At 36.1% G+C, this 24,293-nt stretch overlaps 1 protein-coding gene across 1 annotated transcript; it reads right to left on the bottom strand.

Moving 5' to 3' along the window:
- Nucleotides 1–578: 578 nt before the first annotated feature.
- On the bottom strand, nucleotides 579–22,515 carry ALX1 (ALX homeobox 1). The gene is made up of 5 exons (XM_022552456.2): nucleotides 22,069–22,515; nucleotides 21,523–21,798; nucleotides 18,427–18,731; nucleotides 15,301–15,429; nucleotides 579–963 (listed from the first exon to the last, which is right to left on the bottom strand). The coding sequence occupies exons 1-5, from the start codon at nucleotides 22,181–22,183 to the stop codon at nucleotides 643–645; spliced, it is 1,146 nt and encodes a 381-aa protein (XP_022408164.2). The 5' UTR covers nucleotides 22,184–22,515; the 3' UTR covers nucleotides 579–642.
- Between the last annotated feature and the right edge of the window lie 1,778 nt (nucleotides 22,516–24,293).

Genomic DNA, 24,293 nt, shown 5'->3' with positions numbered 1-24,293 from the left:
AGGAAACGATGCCCGAATATTTCATGCAAATGCTGGTCATTTCCGAAGAGTCCTTTTTTCACGGAGTGGAAATTCACCAAAACGTGTAGAGGTAAAAAAATCTTCAAGGCCTGTAGATAAATTCTCAGCAACAGAGGATATGCCCATTGTGTCTTGGAGCCAGAGAGGGAGAAACGCCAGTTAACTCCCCCAAACACCCTGCTTCAATATTTACCTGACAGCTTTGGTATCTTGACATTTTCCCCAGTGCATTTCCTCCTTTTTCAGGTATTATTTTACAAGGGATTTCTTGTTATACAGAACTAACATAAATCAATCTATAACAGAGGAATTTGTTTAATACATTTATTCTTTTCAGAAGCTGCATGATCATATTTCATCGACTCGTACAATAGAAAAAAAATCTTACTACTAAAACAGAGTTTGTGGAGACGGGTGCGTGGTAAACCTATTGAGTCTTTTCAGAGGTTCATTCTTAGATTTTAATGTTAAATAATAACAACTATTCATTTAAGCTGGTCTCACTGTATATCTTGACCTTTAGCAATTCCACACACAGCAGCTTATTGTGGTATCCTTTAAATATGAGAAATAAGAATGTTTTACTTTGCCATTAAGAGAGAAAGAAAAGAGTACTGTATGTTACATGGCCCATGAAATATTGGCAGTGTGCTCCTTGGCTTTCATTCGAAGAACTGCGATACTGGAGGACCTCCTTTCAAACTCTGGCTTTGTTTCAAATGCATGTCCATTGGTAGCCCCGGTAAGAAGAGAGTCAGTGAAAAAATTGTTGAGGGGCACATGGCTGAACTGGTTCTGGTGGTTTGAAAACCCTGTGTAACTGGAATCTGTCCGAGGCGAGTGAGAGTAAGGTGTCATACAGGAGGAAGTGTCACGTGGCAACATGCATGAAGTGACCACAGAACCACCACTTGCATTTCCTGCCCACAAATTGTTCTGAATCTGGAATATATAAAACAACAAATATTACATTTACACGTTCTCACTTTTGTTCCCTTACTTTTGTGAAACTGTATTTACGAAGTTTTGTTAGTTGTTCATTTTTTTGTTAGTTGTTCAGTTGTTTGCTCCTGTTGGGTGGTCTGTAATTTCATTCTGAGTACATCAAGCAATTACTGGAAAATAGTTATTTGAAAGATTCTTCTAGTTTGTTATACTGGAATGGATCACCAAAACCCACATATTTGACCACATAAAATACTCTCAAAACATGTCAATCTCGAGTATTCTTTTTATAGTCATGATTTTTAAAATGAAATCTGGAAGATTTAGTCATGATTCCTGACCAATTCATGTGCTTAGAAAAGTGGTTAAGAATATGGTTTTAAGTTTAAATATAGTTTTCATCTTTCTAAACAAAATTACACAATTGCGTTTGTTTTTTTTAATTCCACATCTGGACTCTTGATGTGGTAGTTTGTGCTGGAAACCAATGCTGATACGAGGCTGTTTGTTCTTCAGAGATATTTTTGATCAAACTCATTTTGGAAAATGTTCACTGTTTCATTGTTTTTTCATATCCTATAGTCTTGAATACATAGCTCTGTGAAAAGGACAATTATACACATATTTTAAACATTTATTCTATGATTTATATATGATATAGTGAGGTTGCAGCAGAAGTATGACATGTAGAACAGATTTAGAATTCTAAAACTTGACTATTACCCAATAATGAAAGCACAATTGAGAAAAATATGCAAGTATTAGCAAAAATATCATGTGAATATAAATAAAGTACTAGATAACATCTTATATAAGATTGAAAACTGGGTTATCATTTGTGCCCAAGAAATTCACATCTCATCTCATTAAATCTCTACAGGAAACATTTCAGTGCAATATTATCAGCAAATACAAATTTCTCTAAAGTTACTAGCATGTAAAAGAAACATTAAGTAGAATTTGTATACTATGAATTTTAAATAGGAGGTATCTTAGACTAGCTATTTAAAGAGGGGCAAAAAAAAAGTGATCACATGCATGACTGAGAAGCACAGAGAAAATCCTGATAAACGGCAGGAGCTGGGAAAAAAGGAAAATGTTGCTTGGTATATAGCATGGCAGAGAGATGCAGCCTTAGAAAACGAAATTTTAAAATTATATGCCTTTTACAGTATTATTACAATAGATTTAGACTAGAACACAACAACAATATATATGTTTATCCCATCTGACTTTCTTTTCTTTTTTAAAATCATAATTAGAATGGAATCATCAATTATTTCAACACATATACAAGAACTGTTTTCTCATATTTATTTTTACATAGAAATTTCAGTCTGCTACATATAGCCTCTGGTATAGTCTTACAACACCCAAGCTGAAGCCATATTTTTTAAGACAACTTATTTTCAATTAATAGCAAAAAATATGTTGATGAAACTTCTAGATTACACTGTAGAGGTGTTACTCTGTCACTCAGGATCACAACCAGTTCTAAACTGAATAACAAATATTATCCCTTAGGTGGTGCTTCAGTGGTTGGCAAGATGCTCATTTTAGTATTGTTTAATAGTTCTTTATATAAATATTTTCTAAGCTGCTTTAAATATGTCAAATCTGTGAGAGATACCTGTAGACATCTATCTAGCTATCTAGCTAGCTGTCCATCACGATTTGCATACATTATCAATCCTTAGATCGTCATGGGCTATGCTGTTTTAATTTTGGCTCATTCTAGTATATGTATCCCACTTTAGCCAAAGTATAATGATTGGTGCCAGTGACTGCTGAGTTATGTATCTCAAACCAACAGGAGGGGCTGTTAATGTCATTAGTCTGTCAAACTAGCTCTTCTAACTTGATCTGGGTGATTTTCCTCTGACATTCAATCAAACATTGTGCTACACTGCAAAAACCACAGTCATATGTCTGACAAAAGGGCTTTCAGGAAATGAAAGTGAACTTGCTTGCTTACTTTTGAAAAAATAAATGCAAGGCAAGATAGTGGTGGAGAAAGATTATTTACATTTTATGTTTGTTAAAGGATCCCTCAACTTATACACAGTGTTGCTAGAATTTATTATTAAAATCATCTACTTGTATTCCAAATGCATAGAAATATATTTAACAACTCAGTCAAAAAGAAAAAATAAGGAGAGTAAAAGCAAGGAAGGAAATCTATGAATTTAAATTTAAAATATTTTTCCCCTGAAAGAATTAACAGTAATCTATGTATAAAATGAAAAGAAATTCTCCACTTTCCACGACATGAGCAAATACTGTTATTTTGATCAAAACTTCTTACCTGAACATGATTAAGCAAGTTAAGTGAGTTACTTTTCATGAAATACAACATATAGAAATGTCTTCTGAACAGAACAGATTAATAAAGCAATTTACAAACAGCAATACTTTAGTTGGACTTGAGGGGATACCCAAATATTCTCATGGGTAGTGATGCTGTCACATGCTTTTACTGCTATGCCCTGTTTCCATGATCTCTATCACCCCTCTCTTCCCAGCCTTTCTTTGATTTTCAAATTTCTGGCATGTTTTCATTAGACTTTGGGGATCTAGTTGGTTTCTATATTAAAGTTAGATGCAAATCATAAAAAATAATATCCCTAGTGAACTGAGGTTTTGCTTCCTCTGAAGCATTCCCTCTGGGTGTTTAAAACATCTGATGATGACGATCAAGATTGCGCTCATGATAGCTAACAGTTATCAATTAATTACCATGTGTCAAGCATTATGTTAAAAGCATGATGAAGACTTCTAATTGTTTTGACATCGGAAAAGGTATGTGCTTTTACTATCCCCATTTCGTAAAAGGTACAACTATAGAACAAAGAGTTTAAGAATCTCACCCAAGATGGCATAACTGCAATGGTAGAGGTCAAATCTGAACCCAAGAAATCTTATAAATGCTACAATGACATAAAAACTAGTCTTATGAGTTGAAATTGTTATTTACTTACTAACAACCCTAAGTTTTTGGTTGTTCATAGACTCCACTTCCTGAAAGCAAAATTCCCAATGATCGCTCACAACTGTTTTCTCATCCCCAGGCCTAACACAGCATATGAAAAACCCTTTATATACATTTATTAAATAATGGAAAAATCTCTAAGAATATGAAATTTGGACTGATCCATCTTGCAGATGTAATCAAAGCTTTATGGACAATTTATGCTAATATATCTAAATTTTTTTTCATGATTTGAATGCTAGAATCACCATACTACACAATCTTAACAGAAATCATGAAAATTACAAAGCTGGACCCTGTTGACTATATTTCCCTAGGCAGTTTTTTGGTTTTTTTTTTTCTGTTAAACACTTACTATCCACCACAGATGCATCTTCCTGGAGATTCTGATTCATTAAGCAGGGGGTGTGGCCGAGGGGATTTGTACTAAAATAATGGCAATAGTAATACACACAAGCAATTCCCTAAAATCACCTAGGATCAGGAAACGCTATTGAAGTCCAGCTTCTTTCCAAATGCAAAAAACCCTTGTACATTTTCAATTATGTTCGATTCCTGTGATAAGAAGCTCACCCTGTTTAAAAAACATTCCATTCCCTTTTGGAGAGCTCTGTAAAAAAGTGACTGTTATCTTTCTCTATCTATCTCTTCTATGTCTGTCCCTTAAAATGATACAGAATAAGTAGCATCCTTCTTACATGGGAAAACCTTCAAATATCATCAGGTGACTATTATACAATCACAAGTCTCTTTCCTCTAAGGATTCCTCATATGACATGATTCCCAGATGGTATCATTCCAGTCACGTTCCTCTGGATATGCTAGAGGTTGTCAACACGCTTCACCCTTATTAACATCCAGCACTGACAACAGAATATAATCTAGATGTCGTCTGATCACCGTAGGGATAACCCAGCAGGTATCATCTTTGTTCTAGATCATCTACTTCTGTTAATATTTGAAGGCGATATTTGATTGAACAACAAAGTCGTTTGAGCTTGTGGTTTAATAAATCTACTGCTGTCCAAGTGGGCTCATTCTATGCCTCCTCCATCCCTCCACCAATCCTATTCTTGTAAGTGATCATTTTAAAATGATGCGCTAGAATCGACACATATTGTCTAAAACTGCCTATATATTTGTCAACAGAGAAGTCATACAAAAATCTTACTCTCTGACTTATTAAAAATACTGTATTTGCTGTTAAATTTTGGAATGAAAGAATGCACTTTTTTCTAAATAAGATCACTACTTTTCTTTTTTTTTAGACTAGTTTTAGACTAGTTCACTGACACCAAATAATTTTTTTGTAGGCTTCTAACTGTATAATATTCAAGGGCTTTACAACCAGGAACAGCATTACTGAATCATGTCCACATCCTTTTTTCACGTGTGCTTAAAAAAAAAAAAGAAAAGAAAAATGAGAAAAAAAGCCTGCTTGCCTTTCCATTTTTTCTTCTTTGTGTTTAAAAGGAGTGGATAATCTAAACATATTCGATGTTTTAATGTGGTTCACAGCATTTTTTAAAGTTCTGATGGTATGTTCAAAGCACTGTCCAGGGAACTTAGCCAACTACCTCCCATTAGCAAGAATGGAAGTTCAGCTGACTTAGAACTCTCCACTTTGAACGTCTGCCCCTTAATGTTTTTCTAATCACGTAAAAACTTAATTATTCCATAACTTTGAATTTTGGAGGAAAGTTGATTTTTTCGTCTCTTTCCAAACAAATCAAATTCATTTAACATTCACTTTCCTTTCAAGGAATTAAAAGCAATGGGCTAGGAAGGAGAGGGGTGATATATAAGTATACACATATATATTAAGAGTTCTTCACTGTGGATCTATATATGTCATGAATTGAATAGGGTAAATCATGGATAGGAAATTATAAATCTCATTTACCTTCATCATGGAAACTTGATACAGACATATTCTGTATATAACCAAAACTGTAAAGAAAATTTTAGTATGCTAAATTTGGTGTATTTTTTTTATATATTTGTTGATTTTATTGTAGTGGGGAATTTTTCATACTTTTAAAAAACCTTTTAATGTAAGTTTATTAGTCTTTCCCTTAGTTGTAAAGTAGCATGATGTGTAAAAAAAGCAAATAGTTTCCTGATTTATATACTCTATATCCTACTGTTAGTGGTATTTATTGAGACACTAGCCAATGGAATTTAATCTGGATTTAATAGAAATACTGAAAAATGTGAGAATATATGAGTAATAACTGTTCCTTAATTTTAGAGCATCTCTAAAACCAACTATTTTTCTACTAAAACAAGTTTATTTAACCTTACTCCTCTACATATACACTGCTTCTACCAGCCACCAACATCTACATGTACACACATACATAGACACACACACACACATCATGATACACATATTATCCTATCCTCACACTACCCTCACATCACAGCCCCAACACTTCCCTGAGGGAGTTAAAAGGTTGCTTTAAAAAGACAGAGATCAGGGATTCACAAAGAGGTATTTGTGATGATGTTATAGCAATAGCTTCTTTGCATTAAAATCTGAAAGTTGACTTTGGTTTTTCCTGTTTGACAGAATGTTTACATTTATTGACTACTCTGAATATTATTCAATACTTACTATATAGATTTATTACCACATTATCACTATATAATTTAATTTACCTGATTTCTTATATGGTCTCTTTTAAAAATGAAAACATCACTGTTTACAAAAGCAGTTCAATTTTTAAGAGACCATTACATTCTTTATTAGCATATCTGTTCCTTTAAAATTTAGAGGGATAAAATATTAAAAGAATCATATGCTTAGTAACTTGCAGATATTTTTAGCTGTTGTCTAAACTTAGGGTCCCATTAACTTTTCTAGTAACTACATCAGTAAGCTGCTGGCAGGGAGAAGGGGTATAAGTGTTTTTCTAAATAGTGAATTTGCTACCAGTGAATAACACACACTGAGACTTTGTGCATCTGGGAAAAAAAAAAAATCCCAACTTGAATTAATTATGCAGTGAAAAGATCAATCTGAGCAAGTTTAGGTACTACCTGAGATAGAAATGAGGGTATGTTTTCATCAGTGCCCTCTTATTAGGTGGAATTGTAATGAAAAAAATTTAAGATAATATACAAATACTAAGATTTGGGGGGAATCAATTTACATTTCAAAAATTCCAAAAATATATGTTTTCAGCACATGGTACTATTAAGTTGAAGGGATCAGAAACTATTTATTCATCAGAAAAGGACCACATGTTAAGTATTCATTGCTACTTTGAGTTCTTAAATAAAATTTCATCTTAGAAATGTATACAGGGGTTTGAAACAAGAAAGAATGCCCTTTCTGTTAAAAAAAATCACTATTAGATATAATAGTCATATGAGATTAATGAACTGAGAAGAAAACTGCTATATAGAAAAAATAAAAGTATATATCTCATTAGTGCAAAAATTAAAAGCACTAAGTCTCATGAGAAATGTTAATGTCTGAAAATTTTAAGAATGATACCATATAAAGGTATTTAAATTTTGTATTATTGGAATAATATTTGAAATATGTTCCAAGTCAAAGACAGAGGAAGCATTAAGAACATTTCTCGTTTCCTTTAGTGCTGAATGTGTTCTCAAATTTTGTATTAATTGTGATCATTTTAAAAAAAGATTCATAGAAAATCTCACCCTACATGCCTTAAATGAAACTTTTCAAATCAACTCACTTAAGGAGAGAATAAAATCATAGCACCTAGCATTTGCTATTTTTTTAATAATTATCCAGCAACAATTATCATATGAAGTATTTTCCAACTATTAGTCACCTTATTTTTCATGTATTTTAATACATGCATGGTAACTATTGCTGATTCATTTTTAATGACAATTCATCTATTAAAAATTTACAATTATAAGAAACAAAAATTATAATATAAATTAAGTTTTCTTTGTGAATTATTAACTTAAAATGTAAATCAAATATGCAAACACTTGAAGTATTTACACAGTATATTTTTAATCTTAGAGAGTCCCACATGGTGTCATGTACGAGATTTGAATTTATTCTTAAAATCCCGAGTAAAGTTATCAATTATATTCATCTTGTATTTGTGTTAACTATAATTTGAATTTTATTTTTGTGATTTTTAATTCAACTGTGCATTTGCACAAAAATTTTTTTCTATTTAACGTTCCATAATTTAAAATAAAAAAGAAAACCCACAGATACATGTGGCTTAATAAATATGGCACACATAAAATTCTGGATTAAAATATATCCTGAGGTTCACACTAACAATAATGGTTTGAACTGTAGGTTTTAATCCACAAGTCTGTTCTCATAGACGTCTCAGACTTTGATGCTTAGTTTCCCCCCTGGTTCTTCTCTATTCTCCTACAAGGTAGTTTTTATATGTATGAGCAACATTGGCACTTCTCAATAATTTATTTTCATATTTATTACTTATTTTGGTAAACTACTCAATTTATTGATTTATTCTTTCCTCTTAAAATATAAAATATGTATGACCAGTTCAGTTAAATACAATGCTTTAACAGTGGTCACTTATTAAAAGCAAAAAAAAAAAAACAGCCAAGTTATTACGACTATGTAAAGTCTTTAAGTCACATTAAATTTGAATATTACATTAAAAAAATAAATCTCCTTTCATAGTCAACAACATGAATGCACTTTACTTTTTTTGGAGGATATTCTTTACCTCTTTAAAGAACCTGTACTTTCAACAAAATAAAAGAATTATTCACTCTCTGTGTCTAGCTGCACCTTTACCTGATACTAACAAAATCTACCTCCTACTACACGTAACTTAGTTTTAACATACACATATATGTGAAATAGTCTTTATATGTGTTTATATAAAATATATATGCATATATTTAATTAAATTAGCAACTTTATCCATTGTAAAAATTATATTAATTTGAATAAATTATGTCCTTCTATAATATTAAATATTTGTGCTTATAATCAGTGAGAAATTGTACAATACCACTATGACCTGCTGACCTGATGCTGTTAACATTTTTGTCCCTCCATTCATCATGAGGGAAGTTTTATTGTATCACAATATATGACCATCTTATTGGTTGTTTGACAGCTATGAGACTGTTCATTACACAATGCAGCAAGTATAGCTATATTATTAACATTTTTTAAAGACCTTGGGATCTTTGTTTACTTCAAATATCTGGGAAAAATAGAAATAATAGTGATAAAAATGTGATACTTTTTCTAAAGGTAAAAACTCTCCAGAAAACAAACAAAAAACAAACCTGCTCCAGATACCTTTAAATCACTAAGCCACGGTGGTAAAAGAAAACAAGTTTCATATTCCTTATTTAGATTAAGCAAAGGTAAACATTAAGATTAGGACAGATACTTGTGAGAGAAGAAAGTAGGGTGTACAATATCTTCAAATCACTATTTTACAGAAACTTTAACATTTCCTTTTAAAAGTTGTATAATAACAATGTTTGAAATAGATTTGTTAAACTAGAAATATTATACAGCTTTCATCTGTTTTTTTAAATACTCCAGTTACTACAAATTATCTAGAACTTGAATCCAACTCTTGGTATGTTCAAACTCCAGGTGGCATATATTTATAAAGTCATCAATTAAACAACAGAAAGCAAAAATACTGCATGGGTCTTTTAGTGCATTTGGAATATATAGATTTAATTATGATTCTCAATATATACTAAGTAAAACCTCATTGAAAATTTTGGTGGGAAAACCTTCAACCCTTTTTTCGAAAATTTTGATGAAAATATTTTCTTCATGAGAAAATAATTTTGGTGGATTAAGAATATACTCAAATTTTCCTAAAGCTACCATATTTGTTCATACTAATTTAAAGAAGAAAGTGTATTTAACTGAATTTGATCTTTCTCTAGATCCCCAAATAGTAAATATACTCACAGATTGGATGAGCTTAAATGCTACAACATAAGGGAAAATTCAAACCACTTAGCTACCTCTCTACTGCAGAAAAAAATTAATAATGATGAATGGCTATCATAGAACCATGACTATTGAGCACTCATTATGTACTAGGCAATATCCTAAGAACTCTGCATAAACTATTTTGTTTAATCCTCACGAATAACACATGAACTTGTATCACCATTTTATAAATGAAGAGAAACGTTCCTAGAGGTTAATTTATTTGCCAAAGGTCTAAAAATCTATTAAGTGGCAGAGCCAGGATTTGAATCCACAACTCCCTAATTGTGCAGCCCACAGTCATACATGAATCCATGGCCCATCCCAAATCCCAGGATTTAGCTGCAAAGACTGTTTAGAAATCACTCTAATCCTCTCCATAACAGAAGAAGTATCATCATCATCATCATCTACACTACTAAGACCACCAACTCTAGCACCAACAATACCTCAATCTTACAAATAAAGACTCTGAAGATCAAGGAAGCCTGGAGACTTACCCAAAGTTACTCAGCTAGTAAATGATAAAGTTAGTGTACTTTTAATCCAAACTAAACCTAATGGCATGAAATTAGCTCTTCTTTTAAGAATGAAGGCTGCTATAATCTCCTAGAAAACGTTTATAACTTAACAGAAAATATTTTATTCACTAAAATTAATTATTTTAAAAATGCTCTGGTTTTGGGCTTCCCTGGTGGCGCAGTGGTTGAGAGTCCGCCTGCCGATGCAGGGGACACGGGTTCGTGCCCTGGTCCGGGAAGATCCCACATGCCACGGAGCGGCTGGGCCCGTGAGCCATGGCCGCTGAGCCTGCGCTTCCGGAGCCTGTGCCCCGCAACGGGAGAGGCCACAACAGTGAGAGGCCCGCGTACCGGAAAAAAAAAAAAAAAAAAAAATGTTTTGGTTTTGATAAGTTAGAAACAGGTTAGAATCTAATGTTGATAGATATGCGCTTGCTTCTTAAACTCAAGGACAAAATTATGTAGGTCTCTAATTGGTTTGGTTTTCTGGGTCTAGTTTGCATCAAGAAGTGTTTGCAGAATTTGTAATACCTAGTTTGTAATCTGTCCACAAAGCAGGAGATTTTGTCTGGATCATTTGTATAACCTCTGTGCCTAAAACAATACCTGGCATATATTTGTTTGATAAAATGCAAACAACTCTGCAAGAAAAACAAATTAAGCTGAAAGGGGTCTACAAAATCTTTCTAGTCTATTCTTTTCAAAGAGGAAAAGTTAACTGCTTAAGACCACAGAGCTGGTTAATATCAGAGATTCAGAAACCATCTGTTTTATTAAAAATAGACTAGTTTTTGTTTTATAATGTACTCCTGAATAGTGAAGTGAACCAGTACTTTTTTTCACATCTATTCAGTGTATACATAATTTGCTTAATACTGTGGTGATACAAATGTGAATAAGAACTGAATCATCTTTTAAATACTTTACATTCTAAATGCGTGGGAGACATTTTACACAATCCACCACAACGTCAATGAGAAAGTGATGCGCTGATTGAGGGAAAATTGAGAGGAGGCTTCATGGAAGAAATATGGTTTAGGTGAAGGCAAGGGAATTCAAGATAGAGGGAAACAGACTTAGCACGAGCAAGGAGACTCTTTTCTAAAATATCATGTGTTGGAGAATATCAAGTAATTTAATTTAGCTATACAGTGTTCACAAATGGCGACTGATATTGTGACCCAAAATAGAGCTTTAAAAACTAACAGCTTTTCACTACATCAAAATACACTACCTTTAGAGCGTATTACTACTGACATCACAGCACTCACTTTCTTATTTGTTTGTTTGCTATCACATATGAGTAAGTTTAAGAAAAAGAATATCTTAAACAGTCTAAGAAGTATCTACATTTTTTAAATGTTTTATATTATTATTTTACAAATTTAAAAAATGAAAGCGTTTTTCCTTACCAAAGTAATGCGATGCTTTAGGGTCAAAATTGAACTATTTCAACACCGTGTTGGATTAGGGAGACTCCAACATAATGTTGCATAAAAAGCCTGGGACTCCCGAACTCAAGAAACTTGGGCTCAAATTCAATGAGTTAATGGCTATAAGAAGGAAGCCTGGCTTAAAATAAGCCCTCAACTGGTAGTTACTATTTTTACTGTTACAGCTGTTGTTACTATAGTGTAATGAAGACCAGTGGAAACAAAGTATTTAGAACATTTTAGAAAATATTAATTACTATTCACAAATAAACATTATATGTTATATACAGATACCTTTATGCTAGGTAAGATTACGATACACAGGCTTATTATTATGAGCAGGCTTAAGGAGGTCATTTTGTAAACCATTTCTGGTTTTGATGTATTTCTGTGTATGCTTTTGTTTCCCTGCCAAATTGCTAATTCTTTATTTCTGTCCTGCCGCCAACATTTTCTAGTTCCAACATTTTGTAATTAATAATTTTTTTTCTGTAATTAGTAACAGTAACCAAATTCAGTGTCTTACTGCATTGAGTTGGTTAGGCTCTATTTCAGTTCCTATTTTTCCCATTATAAACTTCTATTTTTAAGCCACATGATAAAAAAAAAATTTCCTTAGGCTGAGTCTTGAGAGACATGATTTTTGCATAATTATTTTTTTTCAAACAAACTAAAAAATGTCAACCATATATTTTTAAGTTAAAATGGAATTTTCCCCTGACTTTATCCAACACCTACAGTGGGGAGTGGGAGATGCTTGATTTCAGAATTTTTGGTAAGCAAACATTAAATGACTTACCAATACAGAAAAGTAGTGTGGATTCATCAGTATTGATTTTTATCATTGTTAATGAATTGCACTGTCAAAATAACTTCAACATATGATCTCTGCATTCCCATACTTAAATTATGAGGCGGTGTGACCAATGTATATAAGTTATGGAGAAGCCACAAGAAGAATTAGTGCAAATTTTGTTATCTGTGAGGGGAATTTTTTTTTTAATTTATCCTTTGTTGGAGTGAAAAAGACTGTCAAATGTATAATTTGATTTTACCATTTCCTTTCCTGCCTGAGCTACTAGGTGACCTCATTCTGCTAATCGTTAATGTCACAAGCTATGAGGCACAATAACATAGTAGCAAGATAATTTTAGGAAAAAAGGGTGGCTAGTTATATTGTTATATTAAGCTTTTGTATAGAGCTTAATTGGTCCAGGCACTATTCTACATGTTTTATGATATACTAAAGAAGAAAGGGGGGCTAGAGATAAGGCAACCAAAAGCAAGGAGCAGAAAAGTGGCAAATAGAAATGGTAATAAGGAAAGGAATGAATATTGAAACAATAAGGTGAAAAACAGACACATCACAGTCAAGTGTTGTGGGACATATCAGTAAGACTGTTTAAAGTCCATTTGAAAAGAGTTCATAATTTGTGACTTTATTATTTCTAAAGTCACCAACAGTCAAGTAGTTCAAAATTATACGCAGTGTATGCCATCTCCGTTATTTTTTTAATTGTTATTTCACTGGTTGTGAGAACATTCTCTCCTCCCCTGAACTAAACTGCAATTTGAATAATGCAACTTAAGCTCCTTTGGTATTACTTAATCATTCAATCATTCAAACATATTCCCTGGGAGAGACAGTCTATTGTGGGAGTTAGGATCTTGCCCTTGAGAGCTAGACTGGCTCTGCTCAAATCTGGGTTCACTACCACTAATGAAAGTGAGTAAATACATCACCTCTCTGTGCCTCAGTTTCCTCATAAGAAAAATGAGAATAATCAACAACACCTACTACATAAGGTTGCGGTAAGGATTAAATGAGTTAATATATGTAACCTACTTAGAACAGTGCCTGACAGTAAGGGCTATTAGTCGTGTTAACAGCTAGGAAAATAGCAGTGCCTGATCTCATGGCGCTTACAGCCTAGTGGACAAACATCCTCACTGCACTTTGTTTAGAACTCAACTAGGACACTCAAAATATTTGGTGAATAAAATTTCATTAGCCCTGTGATGTTAAGTAACCAGGAGTATATACATGCTTTTAAAATAGGAGAAAATATAAAGGAGCTGCTTTAAGATAAAATTTTTAAAGTGAAAGAAACAAAATTCTTCTTAAGGTAGGTATGGGCATTTATTCAAAAGGTACCCATAATGTTGGTCTTCTGGCAAACTGCAGTGGCAAGGCTTGGCTGTAACAGTCTTTTATAGACTAAGGAACCATTTGTGTGATCACAGACCAATTTTTTTTTACCTCATCTGGGTCTGGTTTCCTGACTTCTAAAATGAAGGAATTGAACTAGGTGATCTCTAAGGCTCTTGTTTGCGTATAATATTACATTAATAAATTTGGTGGATTTATCTGGAGGAATGAAGTTCTCAAAATAGGGTTTTAAAAAATCATGAAAGGCACAAGAACACAAAGATAGCATGAAATTAAAGGACTGAATTCATGCTCACAGGGTATGAATTTACAGTTAAAGAAAACGAATACCCTTAAGTTTGGGGCTGAGATGATTTGTTTACTGGACTATCAAGGTATTCTACCAGCATATATGTTACATATTTGTTTTCAAAGTAGTCTGTTACAACGCATATCATTAAACAATCAGGAATGAAATAACAGATGGTTTAAAAGTTCCTTATAATACACATGTCCTTTATCATGTATCAAATACAATTTTGAATATTATAATTCAGTATGAGGAAAAAGTAATACCCAATTAGAAAGACAAAATTTATTTATGTGAATTACAAAGTATGAAAAAAAACCCTCTCTAAATTAAAAGGAAAAATTATAGGAAAAAGAATTTCTAAATATTCTTTGAAATGAGATGAGAGCTCCCATTATAAAAGAAGTCTTTCTTAACATGATACATTCAAAAAATTATGTCCAGTACTAATTCTATATATGTTTTATGTCACAAAGGGCTGAATGTTTCCTTGAAACAATGAGCAAATTCAAAGCTGAAAAGACAACATAGTTTTAAGTGGAACTTAAAACTGAAAAAAAGATGGTTTTCAGTGAAACTGAAGGTGTCACAGGCCACATGTGACACCAGGTTATGGTATGGTTCATAAAACAACAGCCACAGAGATAGCATGCCAAGCAATGCTTTATGTATTTTAAAAGTTAACAAAGGGAGTGAGTAGAGAAATTAAAAGACATACTACTGAATGATGCTACTTAAGTTGTTTCAATGTATACCAAAGAAGAGACCCTGAAATATTTTTAAATGAATGGCCCTAGAAAAATAAATTAAAATAAATAAATAAGTATTTTAGTAAAATAAAAATCTAACAAACATGGAAAAATTCTTTTGGAGATTAAAATTTTCATTCTTGGCTGTTAGATATAATAAAGCTTATACTAGTCCTTTTAAGAATATACAAACCACACCTATGCCTCTCAGTGTCCTGTGCAGTTTACCATACCTGTGGATAGCTGTCAGTCCTTGGCAAAACTGATATGTCATAGGTGGCAGCAAAGTGGCTTTTAGCTTGCTGGATTTGGCCATAACGTTCTCTTTTTCTCCACTTGGCCCTTCGATTTTGAAACCAAACCTAATTTTTTAAAAAAGTAGAATTTTAGGCAAGGAATAGTTGAAAATGCAAATATGATGTTCAAAGACTTCAAATTAGAAAGGTAAACCAGGTCAACATAATTACTAAAAAGGGAATTTTTTTATATTTGAAAAGGAACCACAAATTTTACTTTCTATTTTACCCTGACAAGTGCCATGTCCATGAGGCAATATAATTTAATACAAAGAGACAAGACATTTTCAAAAATTTATTTAAGACATCTGAGCCTCTGTTTTTTCATTTACAGAAAATAAAAAAGAATTAGATTATATGACCGTGAAGATTCCTTATATCTTCAAATTATCACAGATAATAATCCCTCTCTCAGAGAATGCTGCAAGTCTGGAAGACATTCATAACGTTTTAGTTTGGGGCTATGTATACAACATTAACCCAGCCAATCTATAACCAAATTAATATCTGGGTCTGTCAAAACAATTGGCTCTTCTGGGTTGTACCCAGACTTAGAAAAACTTAGAAAAATGTAAACATAAAGATTATATCTAAAACATATGGCATCAGCAGAAATATCATGATTATTTAGAAACAAAAACCATTAGGATTATATATATTATATTGATTATGATAAAGACTTTGGGTAAAATGGTATCATCTGAAGCTGAACTATGGTTTTAAAATATACAAATTGTTTATTATGTAAATGACACCACTTACTTATTTTCTCTTATAGAAAATGCTCATAAAATCTTCAAAATCATTTTTCCGATTTAAAAGACTTACGGGTAATGTAAATTAAAAAAGAAACAGGGCAGATATAATCAACTGTCAAGAAAGCCTGTGAGTTAGTACGGCCTCTACAGGGTCACTAAACTGCCTTCCAAATCTCTCTAATTAATTGCATAGATGAAATATCCATTATAACACCTATCTTCCTCAGAGGGTTAAATATTAACTAATTCACACTTGTAGCTTTCCAGAATCATCATTTTAATATTTTAAGGTATTAAAGCTCTCTTTAATATAGCTCTCTATACAGAAAATTATATTCAATATGTATAATTTGATATTCAATATGTATAATTTACATAAGCAGCTTTCAGGAAGCTCTTTAGTCTTTACAGAACTATATTCAGAATATAAAATACTTAGGAAAGAAGCTGGAAATGAAGTATAAAAATGCAAATTGTAAAAAGCCTTTCATTAAAATTTATTTGAAATTTTTACTCTTTTTCATATTCAATTCTAATCTTTTATATCTTTACCTTCACACTTATGGAGACATATTAATACTCAGTTTGGTGCGTAAGCATGTACTGCAAATTTAAGATGGCACTTTGAAGAGTTTTCAGCAATTAAAAGAAGGCAAAGACAGCTACCTGTTCAGATGGTTTCTTAGAACACTGCTGGGAAGTGTGTATTATCCACTATATTCAGGGCTTAAGACAACATCAACAACAAAACAAAACAGAACACACTTTCTTGCTCTCTCCACAGCAGGAACATACTGAGGGAATTTAGTAATGAGGGCTTTTCTACTGAGAAAAAGACCTTGACAATCTCCTTAAAATGGGTGCCAATTACCACTCTGATGTGAAAAGCAGAAAAGAGAACCATCTGAGTAAATTAGGTTCAGGCTGGCTCTCTGTGCATGTTCTTAGACAAAAATTAATCAGAACTTGGTGAAATGATAAGGGGAAAACATGCTTTGTGCACAGCTGATCACTGTGTGTGTGTAAACACATTTTTCTATGGTTACAAGTATAACTAATTTACATATATGGACACAAGACCAAAAAACACACGTGGGGGGTTTGTGTTAACACTTGACAGTTCTAAAATTCTTCCTTAGCGTTGACTTTCTATACATTTACTTCCTGAACTAAGATAAAGTAACCATTTGTCTCCGCAAACTAAAGCAAAAATCTGCTGCTTGGTATTCCTGCACCACCAGATGTTGTCTTTACTGATGTATAAGGGCCTTACAATGGCTCAATCTTCAGAAGGAATACTATTACTCCACTCAGAAAAAATTTTTTATTTATTTCTCTGTTCTAGTGGTTTATGGGAATTTCAAAATTCAAATTATTTTATTTGGAGTAGTAAAAACACACACAAAGAAAAAGGTTATTCTCCTGAATTATTGTTACTTAGGAACTAATAAAATATAGTTTCGAATATCAAGGCTAGTAAAAATAAAATACACTTAGGAAGTAGAATTTTACCCAGTATTTAAAAATTTTTTTTCAAATTATTAAGAAATTTAGTATATCGAATCATCCAATTTTATAATTTGAATATAACATATAGATATAATTTAACTGAATTTATATATTTAAAAATTACTTTAAGATTATTATTCCTATTGCCTCTGCAAAAATCATGTAAGTTATCTAATGGAATGGCATGTACTGGCAATTCCTGGGGCTAGAAAATTGTAGGTGAGCTATATGATCTTTCTTTAATTATGTATAGTGAAAATAGTTTATGGTATTCATAACAACTGGGAGTTTGTGAGACTGTTTCATTTTTCCTTGTTTTATTATAACCCCAACCTCAGTAAAATTATAGACGTATGGACCACTATACAAATAAGTTACCAATATAGGGTATATAACCCCAAAAGAACTTCAACGGCTGATAAAATAGAAAAATAAAATACATGGATTACTAGATTGGATAGCTATGACTAGTTTTTTGTCCTTTAAAAATCACTTTTTGAAATCAGAAATTTGTTCATATTCTGTTCTTTTAAAATAATCATTAGTTTTTATGCCTATGTAATAATTCAAGTGTTCTTTTCCTTTATACTTGTGTGCGAGCTGTCAAATCCTTTGCAAGTAAAAAGTAACTTTAGTAGACTTACATGCTACACTTACATACTACACCATTCTACATCTTCAGTAGGAGAATCAGTTTCTTCCTTTGTAGTAAAACACAACTATGGATCAAACACTATCCCCCCTCCAACTCCGCCCTCCAAACACACACACACCCAAGCCTTCATTTGGCTCCTACCTGGACCCTGGCCTCAGTCAGCTCAGTCCTCAGAGCAAGCTGTTCTCTGACATATACATCCGGGTAATGGGTTTTCTGAAAGACCTTTTCCAGCTCCTCCAGCTGCAAGCTGGTAAAGGTGGTTCGGTGTCTCCGTTTCTTACTGCTGGATACGTTGCTGTCACATTTATCCCCAAGTTCATCCAGTTCTCCCTTCTCTGGCATCCCTTTCACGGGAGACATCCGGAGACTGTTACAGTTGTCCATAGCTCTATTTAGTTCGGTGTGAAGAGGCTGTCCTTCTACTTTAGTGATCCCATAGTTCACTGTACCCAAAGGGGGAAAACAACAGTTCTCAGGATTGCAAAACATGGATGAAGGACTTAAGTTGAAGTAATTTAGAGCATCAGGCAAGTGGTCCATTATGATTTATTGTGCCAGTATTAATTTGATCATCACATTATTAATTCACTTTGGGCAGGTTTAGAATCATCTAAAAATGTGTACATGGAACTCATATAATTTGTCAAAACACACAGTTCTATTTTCCAGGATTAATGTAATGTTTATGCACATAATTTATAATCAAATTAAAAGACGCTCTAGTTTAAAAAAATCTAAGCGAGCCAAATTTAATATGTCTTATTTATTCACAGCAGACAAAAGTAAGCTACTTACATGGCTCAAAAAGGATATTTCAATTTTAAATACTATCCGTAAACCAAAATCCAAACTCTTTTCAAAAGTTATGTTTCTCCTCCACACAAAACCTATGGACTATAGATTTAAGATATGGTATTGTTTCCTACTGTATTTCCAATATTTCAACTGTATATCATGTCTGCATTTACATTTTTTATTTCAAAAAGCGACCTACTAAGTTAAAAAATGAATTTTCCATCAGTTTCTGTGTGTGTTTCCTACAGAAAATAATAAGATTTAGGTAGACTTCTTTAGCTTAAAAACTCATTTGCAGTTCTTTCTAAATTTGTCAAATTTATGCTTAACTCATGAAACATGTTTTAAGACAGAAAGCTTTACTCGTCCCTCTAGTAAAGCACGGAAATTAAAACATCTATTAAAAGATTACAAAGGATGTCATTTGGCATTCTGTTTAGGGGTGCTTTAGTTTTAGTGATTTCCTCCAGATTTGAGTGCATGCCTGGCAGTATGATATAAAACGAAAATATATCATATGGTGCCACACACACACACACACAAATGTAATGGAGGCACATAATGCAACGGGAAGCATTTTTCTTAAGTCAGCCCTGCCACAACAATGGTTTCCAATGAATTGTTATACTTTTTTCGTTTTTGTCTATTTTAAAATTCTCTCATGATGTATTTTTACAACTGCTTTAACCATCATACAAATGTATTGAACTCTAGTACCTAGGTAACTTAAATACGTTAGAGTATTTAGGCAAAAAAAGATGTGAGGTAAAACTAAACAGAAAGAAGAGCCTGGACATTAACAAACAATACGGTTTTGTCTCCGCGGGCAGAGTTAAATGGGGAACTGCGGTAATTAGGGATGGGGGAGGGGAAGCAGGCGTGAGGGTAAGGGCATCTCAGGAGAAAGACTTCCTAAATTTAGCGGACTGCTTGTTGCCTACATTTATCTTAATACTTTCCTATTAAAATCCCTCCTAGTAGTATGATGTTCTTTAAAAACTTGATAAAGTATCAAAAATCACCTATTTCTCTTCTTATTTTTGGAATCCCGACAATTTAAATAAAAATTATGATTGAGTCGTATCCAGCTGTCAACAGAGGACATTTCAGAACCATTTTTTAAAAATCCTGTCCATAGAAATAACTTTATGTATACCTCTATAAACTTCAAAATAAAAATATTGCAATGTGAAATACAGCCAGAAAGCCAAAATTTCAGTGTATTAAAATTTTTTTTGCGTCTTCCTAAATAAATGACTGAGATTTAACTGATTTTCTCTATTGTTTGCGCCTTTATTTTTTATTTAACCTTGCAAGTCAGAAGTTACTTGCAACGTTGAACAAAATAAGTAAAATATACGAGGTCGTTTTTTAAGCTTATTGCGTACTAGGTATTTAGAAAAGGAGCTTCTATGAGCCGGTGCCTTGCCAGATTTTGAACTACCATTAGAATAGGGGGCGGCAGGCTTGCTGTAAATATTTCACACTTAATTCGTTTGTTATTTTAAAACAACCCGCTCCTTACAGCTTAACTGTTGAATATATACAATGATAAGGAAAAGTCCTCTTGGAATTGTAAACTTGCTTTAGCTGTCGCGATCTAAAAAAATAGGTTTGTATTGGGTTACAAGATAGAAAAGATAGATGGTTTGTTTTGATAACATTTTGACTTTGAGATACTTGGCCATCCAAAGTTAAAGATTTCATCCAGAAGCATTCCGAAAGTCTTCTTAGGTGACTTCTACGTGGAGTCAGAGAAATAGACAACGCAGAATTCGGGAGTGAGTGATTATATTGAAGATTCTTTGCCCGAAGCTATTTCAAGTGATTTGGCGTTTAACAAAAATGTATGTTGTATCGCAAACCGAAAGAAGTAGAAATCACAGATCCCCACAAGCTAATCTAGTAACCCTCTAACTTCACAAAGAAAAATATCGTTGCGTCTTGAAAAGTAAAAAACATTTTTCACCTAAGTTTTCTTATTCGTGACGGTAGTGACGTCCTCTAACGAGCTGTGATGGATTTCAGCTCCTCCTGCCTGGGCAGCTCGGCGGGCTCGCAGAGGAAGCGCGCTGTCTTGACTCAATTACGCTCTATTTAGCGCCCTATCAGTTTACGCCGGGGTCCTGGATAGAGGGACTCCAGGACCCGTGGAGGACAGCGAAAGGAGAACCGCGCGGAAGTAACCGGGTGCGGGTTCCTTCCTTGGCTCTGCAGCAGCCAAAACTCCGCTTCCAAAAATAAGCAGCGTTCCACTGCCTTCCTCCGCCCTCCAGCTCTCTCGCTCCCCCTCCCTCCCTCCCTTCCTTCCTCCCTTCCTTCCTTCCTTCCTTTTTTCCTTCCTTCTTCCTTCCTTCCCTCCCTCCCTGCTCCGACCACTCCCCGCACTCCGGATTTGCGGGTGGGCTTCCGCGACCCCGGCTGGAGCAGTGGACTCACCGCTGCCGTCCTGACAGGGCGAGGTCCTCTCCAGGCGCACGTGATGCTCGGCGCGGGGCAGGGGCCCGAAGGCCTGCACGCATTTGCCCGCCGACGCTTTGCTGTAAAAGGACTCATTGTCCAGCGTCTCCATAACGTGCTCCAACGCGCCTCCTGCGCCCATGTAAAAGTTACTGTTTTTACTCGGTGGGCTCTTGAGGGCAAACTTCTCGCTCAGAAACTCCATAATCCTGGAAAGCTGTCTCGGAGCTACTGGAGCTCGGAGGCTGGAGCGCGCTGGGGGAGGGAGCGAGGGGGCGGGAGGAGGGAGGGCCAGAGAGGAGCGAAGGGGAAAGCAGGCGCTGCGGCGCGGGGAGCTGCCCGGCTCCGAGCCCTTTAAGACGTCCCGGCTGGAAAGGGGGCACCCGAAGTTGCTTTTATATCTTGAAACTCAGCTGGGCTCCTCGGGCAACCTCCCAGTTCTAATGAATATGAAAATAGGCAAGCGACTAACTCCACCCCGGACTCCCCTCCGCCCCCACCCCACCCCCATCTTCCCCCACTTACCCGGGAAGGGCGCGTCCAGGCCTAGGTTAGACAGACAGCTCCATTTCAGACAAATGCCAGCAGGGATGAGGCCACGACACCCAGAAACATTGCCGTCGCGACAGTGGACTGGCATTTCGGAAGAGCTCGGTGAGATCGCAAAGCAGTTAACCCTCCACTCCCCGCTCTCTGCGCCCTCCCGGGCCGCCCGCCCGGCACCCGGTCCCCACCCCACCCCCACGCCGGCCACTCACTACCAGAAAGATTTAGAGGCGTCTTACGAACTTGAAAGGAAGTACTGCTCTAAAGGGCTTTTACTTCATCCGTAAATCGTTTATGTGGAAGATCCACATTAATCCGAAGCCCAAGAAGCCGGGTACGTTGGCAGCTATTAACTGGGATGGCCGTGGTAGAGGGGCCGCTTCTCCTTCCAATCCCGAGGAGCTCGGCGTCCGGGGGCTCTCGGCGCTCACGAACTCGTGGCCTTTTCTTTCTTTCTGGAATGCGGTGGCGTGTGGATGTGGTGGCAATGGGAGAGGAAAGCCGAGCAAGAGGCACTGAAAACATTATACCGATACCAACCTGATTTGCCCACCCTTCTTCCACCCCTCCCCTTGGTCCACGATTTTATCATTAGATCCAGATTATTTTAAGAAACCCCGAGAGGAAAAGTACCTCCTAAGGGCCCCTAGTATAGGCCAGAGAGAGGTTCGTTACACAAAGGGGTTTAAGTACGAGGAAGGCCTTCAGGGTGGTTTTCAAAAGATTATTATTTTACTCTTAAATGGTCGCGATCGAGTTTGAAAAGCGCGTTCGGGGAGCGACGGGCGCGCGCGGAGCTGGGCCAGGACCCCGGTCCCAGCCCGAGGGGATGGTGGGAGGCTGGGGAGCTGGCCGCTCCCTGAGGGCAGGCAGCACTGCGGAGTTGAAAGCCCCTCTGTGAGGCTTCGGGACTGCCTTTGGTTTCGGAGGAGCCCGCCGCGTCGGAGGGAAAAGCGTTCAGCGCCTTGGGCAAGGAAAGGCCGCCATTAGCAACAGGCCTCTTAAACTGGCAAATAGGGTGAAAACTCCCACAAGTTGGGGACTACGGGTTGCGCCCTCCAAGGGAGGCCTCTACCCGACGGCCTTTTTCGCACAGGCCCTCGCAGCGCCCGTCGCGTCTCCCCAGGACAGCCGGGCAGTCACCCCGCGGCCTTGGGCACGCGGGGCAGCCCCGACGCTGGGGTGGCGAGGCCAAGCCCAATTCTGGCGAGCCTCCGGATGGGCTCGGGAATTTCCACTTTCTTCGGGGTGTTGGCTGTCCTAGGACTCACTGGGAGACCCTCTTCGAGGCCAGCATGGGCCACAGCCGGGGAAGAATCATGGAGCGCTGCGCACCTCAGAGCGGCGCTTCAGCACTGCCCAAGAAGCGGGGCCGGTCCTAAACCCAGATCCGGCCGAGTGGGACCCGAGCAGGCGCCCCGGAGCAGCAGCCTCCATTCTCCCAAGACGCTTCTCCCGAGCAGGGGCACAAGCTCGATTCACGTGGCGCCGCGCTCTGCACGGCCTGGAGCGCGCACTTAGGTTCTCGCGAGTTGACACCATTCCTGAATGATACAACTTTAGCTGTATTATTACTATCTCCGGAGCCGTGCAGCCGGCACCAAACACTAACTGTTAAATCTCAAAAGGGGCGGAAAGCTTTCAGGGACTGGGCTCAGGGAGAATTCCAGACTGCACCAAGGCGCGCGAACTCCAAGCTTGGCATCCTCGGATGGGGGGTGTGGGGTGCTGCGGGGGTGGAGTACGCGGGAGGAAGGCCAAGGAAAAGCTGGCGAGAGATTGCTCTGGTACATCCTATCCATGCTTAAGGCGAAGGAGCAAGCTATGCGCTTCCTGAGCACTTTCTAGCTGTTCCTGGGCCATCCCTACAGGAATGTCGGAAGTCGAGTTATCCACTCACTCTTATCCGGGTTGATAATTTTTGATCCTCTCCTAACCGCTTCTGTACCTTACCTTCAGATGTTCTGACAGCCTGCCTTTCTCTAATAGACACGGGGAGGATAAGAGAAATGGTCGTTTAATAGGTTTTTCAAAAATTCGCAGCAGCAAGAACAACGCCTTGCTGACTTGAGGAAATATACAAACAACTCCTAGCCATGAACTTAGTTACCTCGTAGAGCTCTGTCAGCTTGTTTATAAATATGCGTCTTAAGAGCCCTGAATTCCCTGAAAAACGTTCGGTGTCTCTTAAATGAAAGACATAT

Source organism: Delphinapterus leucas, chromosome 11, assembly GCF_059928025.1.
Source record: "Delphinapterus leucas isolate spDelLeu-1000000601 "Yukka" chromosome 11, BTC_Dleu_Yukka2, whole genome shotgun sequence".
In the NCBI taxonomy this organism is placed as follows: domain Eukaryota; kingdom Metazoa; phylum Chordata; class Mammalia; order Artiodactyla; family Monodontidae; genus Delphinapterus; species Delphinapterus leucas.
The sequence above is the reverse complement of the archived record's forward strand: the minus strand, read 5'-3'. Positions and strand labels throughout refer to the sequence as shown.

Coding starts and splice junctions, on each gene's coding strand:
- ALX1 (XM_022552456.2), bottom strand. CDS start 22,183: ATGCCAGTCCACTGTCGCGACGGCAATGTTTCTGGGTGTCGTGGCCTC. Junction 21,799..22,068: donor CCTGGACGCGCCCTTCCCGG/GTAAGTGGGGGA, acceptor TCCCTCCCCCAG/CGCGCTCCAGCCTCCGAGCT. Junction 964..15,300: donor GGACTGACAGCTATCCACAG/GTATGGTAAACT, acceptor TATATATTCCAG/ATTCAGAACAATTTGTGGGC.